The sequence below is a fragment of the Bidens hawaiensis genome, unplaced genomic scaffold (genome assembly GCF_021521415.1).
Source record: "Bidens hawaiensis isolate Kalapana, Puna unplaced genomic scaffold, B.hawaiensis_p1.1 tig00001692_1, whole genome shotgun sequence".
In the NCBI taxonomy this organism is placed as follows: Eukaryota; Viridiplantae; Streptophyta; class Magnoliopsida; order Asterales; family Asteraceae; genus Bidens; species Bidens hawaiensis.
This window is the reverse complement of record NW_027491096.1, coordinates 1,279,702-1,290,212: the sequence shown is the minus strand read 5'-3', so window position 1 is coordinate 1,290,212 and position 10,511 is coordinate 1,279,702. Positions and strand designations below refer to the sequence as shown.

Genomic DNA, 10,511 nt, shown 5'->3' with positions numbered 1-10,511 from the left:
AATAAATTGAATATGCTACACTGAACATATTTAAAACGAAAAGAATTCAGAACATCAGTACCAGTTAGGTTCGTTATCGTACCAGAACTTAACCCAAAAATAAATTCGTAAATGAACATATTTAAAACAAAAAATAACATAATTTGGTAAAACCCAGACGTTGCAGTGATTATTCGACACGGATTTGATCGGTATCGGTTAGGTTCGCCAAAGTCTCGAAACTAAACCTAAAAAATAAAATTCGTAAAATGAATATATTTAAATAAAAGCAAAAAATATATACATTTGAAAACAATTAAAAAAAAGAAATAAAAAGAATAGCAACGAGATAAAAAAATAGATAAGAAAATTTTTGTTGATAAAATATAAAAAAAGGTTAACTAATATAAAAATAATAAAAAAGAAACTCTAATATGATGATTTAATAATAAAAGGTGAAAAGAAAATAAATGAAAACACTAGTTTGGTAAATAGTTTGTATAGAACACCAAAATGGTAAATACTTTTTCCACCAACACTAGTTTGGTAAAAAATTCCATAAATTAAAAACATATATTATATCATAGAAGATTACAAATGAGAGATGATGCCAATATTATGTTCTTTTGATTGCTCTAACCTTAACACCATACTTGAAGTTAAGAACTATGCCATAATCAAACTCCAAAGGGTTTTCCATATTGGGTGAGTGTCTAAACACGTATCTTTGGTACACATGAATCAATGTGAGCTTGATCTCTTGCAAAGAGAATTTTTGACCAATGCACAGTCGAGGCCCGATCCCGAAGGGTATGAACGCATACGGGTGCCTTCGTTTTTCTTCATCACAATTCGGGTCAAATCTCTCCGGCTTGAACTTTTCCGGGTCCGGGAAATTTTTGGGGTCCTTGGCTAGAACTCCAACTGCCAGCCACACCCATGTACCCTGAGGGCAGTGTGAGTGTTAAGAAATGGATTTAGTTGAAAGACTTGTAAGTTATGAATTAAAGGTAGTACCTTGGGGAGAGTGTAACCTCCAATCTCAACTTGTGTTGATGTTTCCCTTGCTATTAAAGGAGAAACCACATAAAACCTCATTGCTTCTTTGACCACCTATGAAAAAGCAATTATTAAATGGTTTGTTGTAATTATTATATGGGTCATGTTTGTGGGCCAGTGGGTCAAGCCATATTAATCTGGAAATTTTATACGAATCCAAACACGACATGAACCAAAAAATAATATAAGACACATGAACTTGAACACGACATGAGTTTTTACATGTTAAATGAATATAATATGTTTTATTTTCTTTGTATGGTAATATTCTAAAATACATATTTATAACAGTAAGTGCAAATGCATATAATTGTTACGTTTAAACTTTAACACCTCGAGTAAACTACTTTTTTATTGATAAAAATTTAGTATAAAAAAAAACCAAATTAATTTAATTTATAACAGAAAACACCTTTTCTCAAAATGTCTTAACAAAAGTGTGACACGGAGACCCCTTCAGCTATTTGTTCATGGGCCTGACCCGAAACTGAATCGAACTTATTTAGAGTAAATCCAAAGCTGTGATTTTCATGTCGTGTCAGAGATCCACATCAGTAACCAAAGCCAACCTGATTTAACCCAACCCGACCCATAAATATATAGATACTAAACTTACCTGATCAAGATATGGGAATCTTGATTCAAGATCATCAGCAGTCGGAACCCGATCTTGCGGGCCAAATTCATCGATCTCTTTAAGCAACTTGTGCTCGACTTCCGGATGCCCAGAAATCAAATAAACACAAGACGATAGAGTAAACGATGTGGTCGCTGATCCAGCCAGTAAATGCTCATAAGCAATGCTGCTAATATAATCAGGTGTAAACAAGTTCTTTGAAGCAGCCTCCGAGTCTCTTGCTTTTAATATCAATGACAAGAAATCTTTTGACCCTTTTTGTTCCTCTTTCATTTTGTTGGCCACAATTTGCTCAAGTTGACTATTCAAGTTCTTGTTTGTCCGGTCAATTTTCCAGTCCATTGTGTATGGAATTCTTTTCAGTATTTGTCGAACGGGTTCTTGAAGGATCGGGAGAGTGAGGCCTAAAATGATCGAAAACGAACCCGATAAGTCCATTTTGAGCATTGTGGTGGAGTAAATGTGCTGTTTGATGAATGATTCGATGTGTTTATCGGCATGTTGATGGGAGTTTGACATTGAGAGGCCAAAGTCAAACCCGAAAGCCGCTTTTCCAATAACATCGGTCGCCATTTTGAGCGAGAATTCGTTTAACATTATGTCTTGATCATCATCTGTTGGGATGCTTTGTGACGTGGATTCGATGAAAGACTGCATCATTGGGGCTAACTTTGCTAAGTATGATGGTTGGTAGACTGAAACTATAGTGTTTCTCATAGTTGACCATCTTGAATCCCTGAAATTGACATCAACTTTTGATTTTTAAGTTTAGGGTAAATTAGTAAATTACGGCTCTGATCCATGTGGTTTTACCTGTTTAACCATTTCAGTCAAAATAGAATTCTTGTAACATATGATGGCTTTAGGTTTAATATTCTATGACTTCTTGTAACATTGGCTTTAGGTTTAATATTCTATGACTTTTCAGTCCATGATGGCACCCATTTATCATGTTATATAGAAGGACAATTCGGTCATTTTAAACCGATAGACAATTATTGCTGTAATTTATGAAAAACGTTCTTTTTATCGTGATTTGTCAAAATAGTTATTTTTGGATTGAAAAGGTTAAGCAAGCCAAACCAATGGATCAAAAAGGGTAAGTTTATTATGAAGAGATCACGCAAATTTACAATTTGGGACCTTGGAAATTACCTTATCCAAAAAAGGCCCTTTTTATGAAGCGGGGATGCTAAAATAGGTGAAGGGATACTTCTGTTGGGAATGTCCTTAAATTTCTTGATTCCAACTTCTCTGCATAGTTCTGCACTAGCCACAATCACTAGTGGTTGCCTCCCCATGTGAAACCTGATTACATGTTTCACATTTTAGTAAACGGTTTTCGTGTATTTGACTTTTCAAAGTCACAGAAAATAACTATTAATTTGTCTAGGTCTGTAGATGAGCAGAGACCTAAGCCAACTGGCTAGTGGGTTACTTGTTGTGGGGCTTTAATAGAGGCGGCACACGTGATGTAGAGTGGTGCACCAGGGCGTTAAGGCCTGGCCGGTAAGCAAGGAAAGGTGATGTGGTAACGGGGCTTTAACAAGGGAAATGGCGGGCTCAAATGCTTTAACATGGAAATAATGGGGCTTTAAACCACAACGCGGTGTTAAAATTGTGTGTTAGTTTAAGCCCCACTGCCTATGTAGCAGTGATGTGATGCTTTAACCTTACGTTTAAAGCTCCATCACAACAAATAGCCTTGCTATAGTCTATAAATCAAAAGTAACAGTTTCTGTTTTATTTATTTATATTTATTTTAAAGAAAGTTCTTTGTTCATTGGAATCTTATGATTACACTTTTGAAAGTTATGATAAGCCCGTGTCCGTTCAAATAATCCTATGAAAAGCTAACTTAATTATTCAAGATTTTCTATCAATATGAAAATATTGGAAATATCTTGAGTATCCATTTGAACAACCTTGTATACTAAATAGCAAATGACTTTAATAGAAAGAATATTCAATTTGTATGTCACAAATAATTTTTAATAATTTTAAAAAGGCTAGTAATCTAGTAAAAACGTTTTGTTTTGTCAACTTGATAAATTTTCAAAGAAAAGTTATACATGGTTGTTTTGATTATGTATTCAGTAAAAACGACTCCGTTATTCCTAGTGTATGCACATGTTCAACTCATTATGCGAATCAGACTCGTAAACACCGAAATTCTATCTAACTCGCTAACCGAACCCAATTTTCAAATCATTTTACCATTTAAGTTTTAAATTCATTTGCAACTAATTGGATCCCAATATTCTAATTATATAATTTTGATTTTTAACAGAACATAGGCTTTTTATATGTTTCTATATCTAATAAGTAACTGATTACGTTACATGTCGCAATTTCATTAGCTCAACTTTTTTTTATTACCGTCTCTTATTTCACCAATTTAAATTTAATAATAAATATTAAACATTAAATATATCAATTTAACTCACACGATATATTTAACTTCAAACGTATTAAACTATTAGCTAGTAATTTATACGTAATTTTAATATCTTATCTTACAACGTTGTTTATAATTTTCAAATCTTCATAGCTATATAATAGTTATATTGTATTTAACCCGTATAATACACGGTCTCTCTAGTATATTTCCCAAAACTCTTGTTATTCAAGTCAACCTGAATTCATATCGAGTTTTTAAATCCTAACACAAGAATAAGAATAATAACGTGAATAACCAAAAACACCGAAGCTAAGAACACCTATGATTATTGTGCAAACGAATCAACTACTTCCAATCTTCCTTAGTTGACCTCTATAGTCTCACAGATTTGCCAGAAACTATAACCAAAACTATACACAAATACAGAGATCAACCACTGATTCATAGTCAAAACACTGAAATCAAACAAAATATAACAAGATAGATCGATCCAAACCTGTATATAGGACCATATTTCTTGGCAAGTACAGCGAACAAATCCGGACCGTGTTTCGCAAACAACGGTAAGTGTCCGACCAACGGGATGGCCGGAGGACCCGGAACCTTCCGTACCCTCCAAACCGGTTGGTAAAAGTAGACCACAACCGAAGCTAGCAAGGCCAATATGGTGATAACTGATGATGTAAAGGACACAGGTCCTACAACGTGTGTAATAATCGATGTGTCCATTTGGAGGGGTGATTTGGCAGTGAAGAGGAAGAGGCAATTTATGGGACCAAAAGGGATCAACTGGCCGATGGTTTCAGCATCTTTGGAATCAGTTGGTTTTGTCGTTATTAGTTCGGTTGACAATAATGTGGGCACTTTTTGTTGTACGGTTGGTGTTACTTCAACATTTAAAAAGGTTATTTATATATATATATATATATATATAGGTGGCTTATTGTACAATAATGGCTTATCGTATGTTATGTACGTGACCTTTTAGAGTGTTGGATTAAAAAACACGCGGTGACAGTTTTGTAGATAACCCAAACTATTTTATGATCAAATTCATCGACTACAAATCCATTCTGATCCAAATCCTGAACTCATCGTTCTATCTCATCCAATTTCTAAACCTTAAACAGAGCTTAAACTATGAAATCTCTAACGTCAAAAACCAAAATCAAAATGAAACGTCATTGAACATCAAGAATCTTCAAAATTGATCAAGAAATGGTGATTTAATCAATCAAATTGATGTGTAGAAGGATTTAGATTCATCAATCGATTATTATATTGCAAGATACTATACTCAGTTGAGCTCTGATTAAGGTTCAAAATATTAGGCTTAAATGTATGGAACAAAACTGAAGACACTAAAACGTTCTGACCAAAATGAACACCTTTAAACGTTTAAGTTAAACGTTCTGACAAATAACCAACACCTTTAAACTTTCAAGTTAAACGTTCTGACAAAAACCAACACCTTTAAACGTTCTAACTGTTGGGACCAGGATTCTTGAACCTTGAGGATCAACTATTTTTGGCAACTGCTTCCGGGACTAAGGATTCTCGGTGGATCAAGGATCCTCAACAGTCGACTTCAGTTATATTCAAATCTATTTTTGCAGGTAAAACACGTGCTTACTGGAATTCCTATTTTTACGGATGGGATATTTTACCAGGTCTTCCTTGCTGTCCACGCTCTGAAACGGCCATGAAGAATTAGTAAACAAAACGTGGCCGAGATAATAGCTAAATTAGTTAGTAGACATTATAATTTTTTGTATATATATACATTGAACCATGGCTGATCGAAGAGAACACCTGAGCACTTAGAACTCTTAGCAGAAACACTTGTAATCACGATCAGCCTTGATTCCACCTCTTGTAATTCTTTTGAGCTCAATATAATTGGTAGTGATAGTTTTCACTACCCGAGGTTTTCATGCCGGCGGGATACTAGTTACCAAGGGCTTTTCCTCGTATAAATCTTGTTGTCCAACCTTTGCAGTTACTACTTTGATTATTTTGTTCATACAGCACCAATCCTCACATACGAATTTGGTTACGTGATCCTTAGACCGATTTTTGACCAAAACAATTTGTCGCCCACCGTGGGGCATCTGGTGCTTTAATCACGAAAAATCCTTACCTTTATTCAATCCTAACTATCACTCACTCAATATCCTTTCAAGGAAAAGCTATTCCCACAACCGCTGCTTCGAGTGTCCCGGCTCAAGTGACTTTGCCACCGCTACCTGGTTGTATGAAGCCACAAAAGCCTACAACTGTTGCTCAGAAGAAGGAGACTGCTGTTTTCTCCGGATCAAAATCCACTATTGTCTCCCAAACGGTAACTGCTAACAATGATGTTTCTGTATTGTGTTCACAAATGAAGAACTATATGGAGCAGCAGAATAAGACCTACCAGAGGATCCTCCACGAGATCGAGGAAATCAGGAGAACCAAAAAGGCCGCTGAAAACACAAGCCACATTATGCCAAGGATGCTTGATTTCAGCACTCCGGAATTCCAGGATCAAAGGTGCCCAGCATCCACTTACCCTCAGCAAGGATCTTTGGACCTTTCCCGGGAGAGATTCTCTAACCAGTATTCACAAGGATCCTCTATCCGTCAACAAGGATCATTAGGTCAACCTTTAGGATCCTCCGGCTACCATTCACAAGGATCCTCAGCCCTCCAATCTGGACCCTTAGGATTACGTCAAATATCCTTCATCCATCAACTTCAAGGATCCTCAGTCTTTCAACCAGGATCCTCAGGCTTCCAAACAGAATCCATCATCCATCAACGCCCAGAATCCTACCCTACTTATGGGAAGGAACCACGGTCCAGACCAATGGAGGTCCATGAAGGTGACTTCATACCCATGCAAAACACTGCTCCTGCTGGACCAACTCTTGATGCTGAAACAGTGTACCCCGGACGCAGCTATGGAGCGAGATCTTTTGATCACGCAAGAGGTAACATTTATGATAATCTATCTTTTGGCACTAATCATGATGGTATGTAGGATACCGAGATCAACCAAACCATAGCCCATGATCTACAAAAGCTTAAGGATATGATATCAAATGTACCAGGAGTCATCAAACCTATTCTCGAATTACCAGCAGAAAGCCATAACATATCCAGGTTCGCTCCACCAATTTGTGATGCTGAGAAACCAAAGCGCTTTAATGCCCTTAGTATGAAGTTATATGATGGATCCACGGATACTGAGGAACATGTGGCCTTATACCATGAGAGAATGGAAATTAACCCAATCCCAGATAGATTGAAAAAAGCTTGCTTGTGTAAAGGCTTTGACTCAACCTTCACTGGATCCACCCTCAAATGGCTGCTAAGTCTTCCTCCTTATTCTATTACTTCCTTTTCTAATTTTATCAATCTATTTAATAGTCAATTTTCATGCAGTAGATCCTTTGAAAAATTAACTAGTGATTTATATAGAGTTGTCCAACCTCGTGGGGAACCTCTTAGGAAGTTCCTTACTAGGTTTGGAAGAGAGGACTTGGAAATTCCAAATCTGGATGTCCCAACAGCTGTTGAGGCATTCAAGATGGGATTACAAAAGGACTCTCCATTTTATCAAGATCTTGTGATGACCCCTTGCAGGAATTTAGATGAAGTCCGAAACAGAGCTTTAAGATTCATCAGGTTGGAGGAGGATCAAAGAATAAAAGATCAGCTGAATACTCCAACAAAAAACGAGTCTCAAGACAAAAAGTCCAGGACCCAGGATCCTGAACCAGTCCCGAAAAAGGGTACTCCACCTCCCCCAGACGCTTAAGTTATCAACATGATCTTTGGAGGCTCTGATATATGCGGAACTTCATATTCAGCTGCAAAGAAGTACGCCAAATAGTGCAAACTAGAGAATGGTGAAAGTTCGATCAGGACTTTTACAACGGTCGAGCTAAAAGTCATCTCTTTTGATGAGGATGATCGAGTCAACGTCCAGGATCCTCATCACGACTGTTTGGTCATTACTCTGTTTATTTTTAACCATTATGTTCGCAGGATCCTAATTGATGGCGACAGTTCAGTCAACATTATCCAGTTAGAAGTGCTTAGAAAAATGAATATTCGAGAGTCAGAAATCGTCCCAAGATCCTCAGTCCTTGTAGGATTCAGCGGAGAAACGAAGAACACACTGGGGGACATCAAACTCCCCATATATATAGAGGGAGTAAATTATATTCAAAAATTTTGTGTTACCGATACCTTGTCTTGTTGCAATGTTATTCTTGGCAGGCATTGAATACACGAAATGAAGGCGGTTCCCTCTACTTACCACCAATGTGTGAAGCTACCTACTCCACGGGGAATAGCGAAGTTAGAAAGCGACCAACAAGACGCTAAGGATTGCTATACTTCTTCAATGAAGCCTATAGAAAAGCTAAGAGAAGTATAGCAATTACAGAAAGCAAGAAGAAATGTTATGGAGACTAGGGAACAAGATTCTAAGGAAGTGGTCTTGCACCCAGAGGATTCTGATGGCAGAGTCCTAATTGGAGTTAAAATACAAGAGTCCTAGAGGATTCTAAGGAAGTGGTCTTGATCCTTTACCTAGCCATCTCTCTCACTGCTTTAAGCGCAGCCCTAGTAAAGATCACGAAGGTAACCAACATCCTGTTTATTATGTAAGTAAAAGTCTCCTCGATGCCGAGTCCAGGTACTCTCATTTGGAAAAACTTATTCTTGTCTAATCATGGCTTCAACTAAGTTAAGACAGTATTTTGAAACTCATACTATTGTTGTAAAAACTAATTATCCCATAAAAAATGTCCTTAGAAAACTGGAAATGTCGGGTAGAATGGCCAAATGGGCTGTAAAATTAAGTGCATATGATATTCGATATGAGCCTAGAAATGCAATTAAGTCACAGGCACTAGCGGACTTTGTGGCTGATTTCAGTAGCGATTTAGAAGAACAAGCCAATCTTGAAGTTCAACAGCTTGAAGAAACGAAGGATCCTTGGACACTCTTCTCACTGATGGAGCCTCAAATGTCAAAGACTTACTACCCCATTCGATAGCTTGTGAATTCCAAGCCACTAACAACGAAGCAGAATATGAGGCACTCATCGCAGGTATACAACTAGCCAAAGGTATGAGAATCAGGTATCTTCAATTTTTTGTAGATTCATTATTAATTGCTAATCACTTCAATGGCTTATACGCAGTCAAAGGTGAGAAACTAATTAAATATTTAGATATAGTAAAGGATCTTGCAGGATCCTTCGATTATTTTACAATTACGCAGGTACCAAGAGAAGAAAATGCTGGGGCCGATGCCTTAGCAAACCTAGCTTCACCTTTGAAGCTCCCGGAGAATATAAAAATTCCTATCATCCACGTCCTATCCCCTGCAATTGAGGGATCTACATATGGATCTTGAGGATCATTCATCCTGGATCATCCTGATAATGAAGTATATCCAAGATGGAGAAATCCCAAAACAAGAGAACCCCAAGACTTTTAAAGCCAAGGTATCCCAATATACTATTATACATAATATGCTATATAAGAGATCCCTTGCAGGTCCATATTTAAGGTGCGTCAAAGGATCCGAGATCCAAGAAGTGCTGAAGGATTTCCATGAAGCAGATTGTGGCAACCATACAGGGGGCAGGGCATTATTCTCCAGGATTCTAAAAACCGGATATTTCTGGCCTACTATGAAAAAGGATGCTATGGAATACTCCAGGAAGTGTGATGCTTGTCAGAGGCACGACAACATTCTACATCAACCGGAAGAACCCTTATATCCTATCGTCTCTTCGTGGCCATTCATGAAATGGGGACAACTCCAAGTGGAAGAGTCTTCATGCTAACAATGACAAACTACTTCTCTAAATGGATCGAAGATGAGGCTTTCCCTCAAGTTAGGGAAAAGGAAGTCATATCATTTATCAAACGTAACATTATTACTAGATTTGGAATCCCTTCTGAAATTTTTTTGTGATAATGGTTTCCAATTAATTGGAAAAAGAACTACTAACTTTTGTGACAGCTGGGGAATCAAAATGATCACTTCAACACCAGTCCTTCCACAAGCAAATGGCCAAGCAGAATCGAGCAACAAAATCATCATCAACAACCTGAAGAAGAAGCTTGGAATGAAGAAGAGCAAATGGGCTGAGGAACTACCCTATGTGCTTTGGGCAGATAGGACAACTCCAAAGAACGCCACAGGACAGACGCCGTTCTCTTTTGTCTTTGGAGCTGAGGCATTGTTCCCCACCGAAATGGTGTATCAACAGCCAGAACAAGCATCCGTGATCCTCAGACAAACAACGAGTATCTTGTCCGAGATCTAGATACCGTGGAAGAACTTAGAGATCAAGCAAGATTCAGGATGGCCGCCTACCAACAAAAGATGGCTGGTACATACAACAAAAATATAAGAATCAGAATATTT

The 10,511-nt window shown here is 37.4% G+C and overlaps 1 protein-coding gene across 1 annotated transcript; it reads right to left on the bottom strand.

The window, feature by feature from the left end:
• Positions 1–551: 551 nt before the first annotated feature.
• LOC143594052 (cytochrome P450 711A1) lies at positions 552–4,812 on the bottom strand. The gene is made up of 5 exons (XM_077073469.1): positions 4,573–4,812; positions 2,831–2,983; positions 1,655–2,411; positions 997–1,092; positions 552–925 (listed from the first exon to the last, which is right to left on the bottom strand). The coding sequence occupies exons 1-5, from the start codon at positions 4,803–4,805 to the stop codon at positions 596–598; spliced, it is 1,569 nt and encodes a 522-aa protein (XP_076929584.1). The 5' UTR covers positions 4,806–4,812; the 3' UTR covers positions 552–595.
• Positions 4,813–10,511: the final 5,699 nt, after the last annotated feature.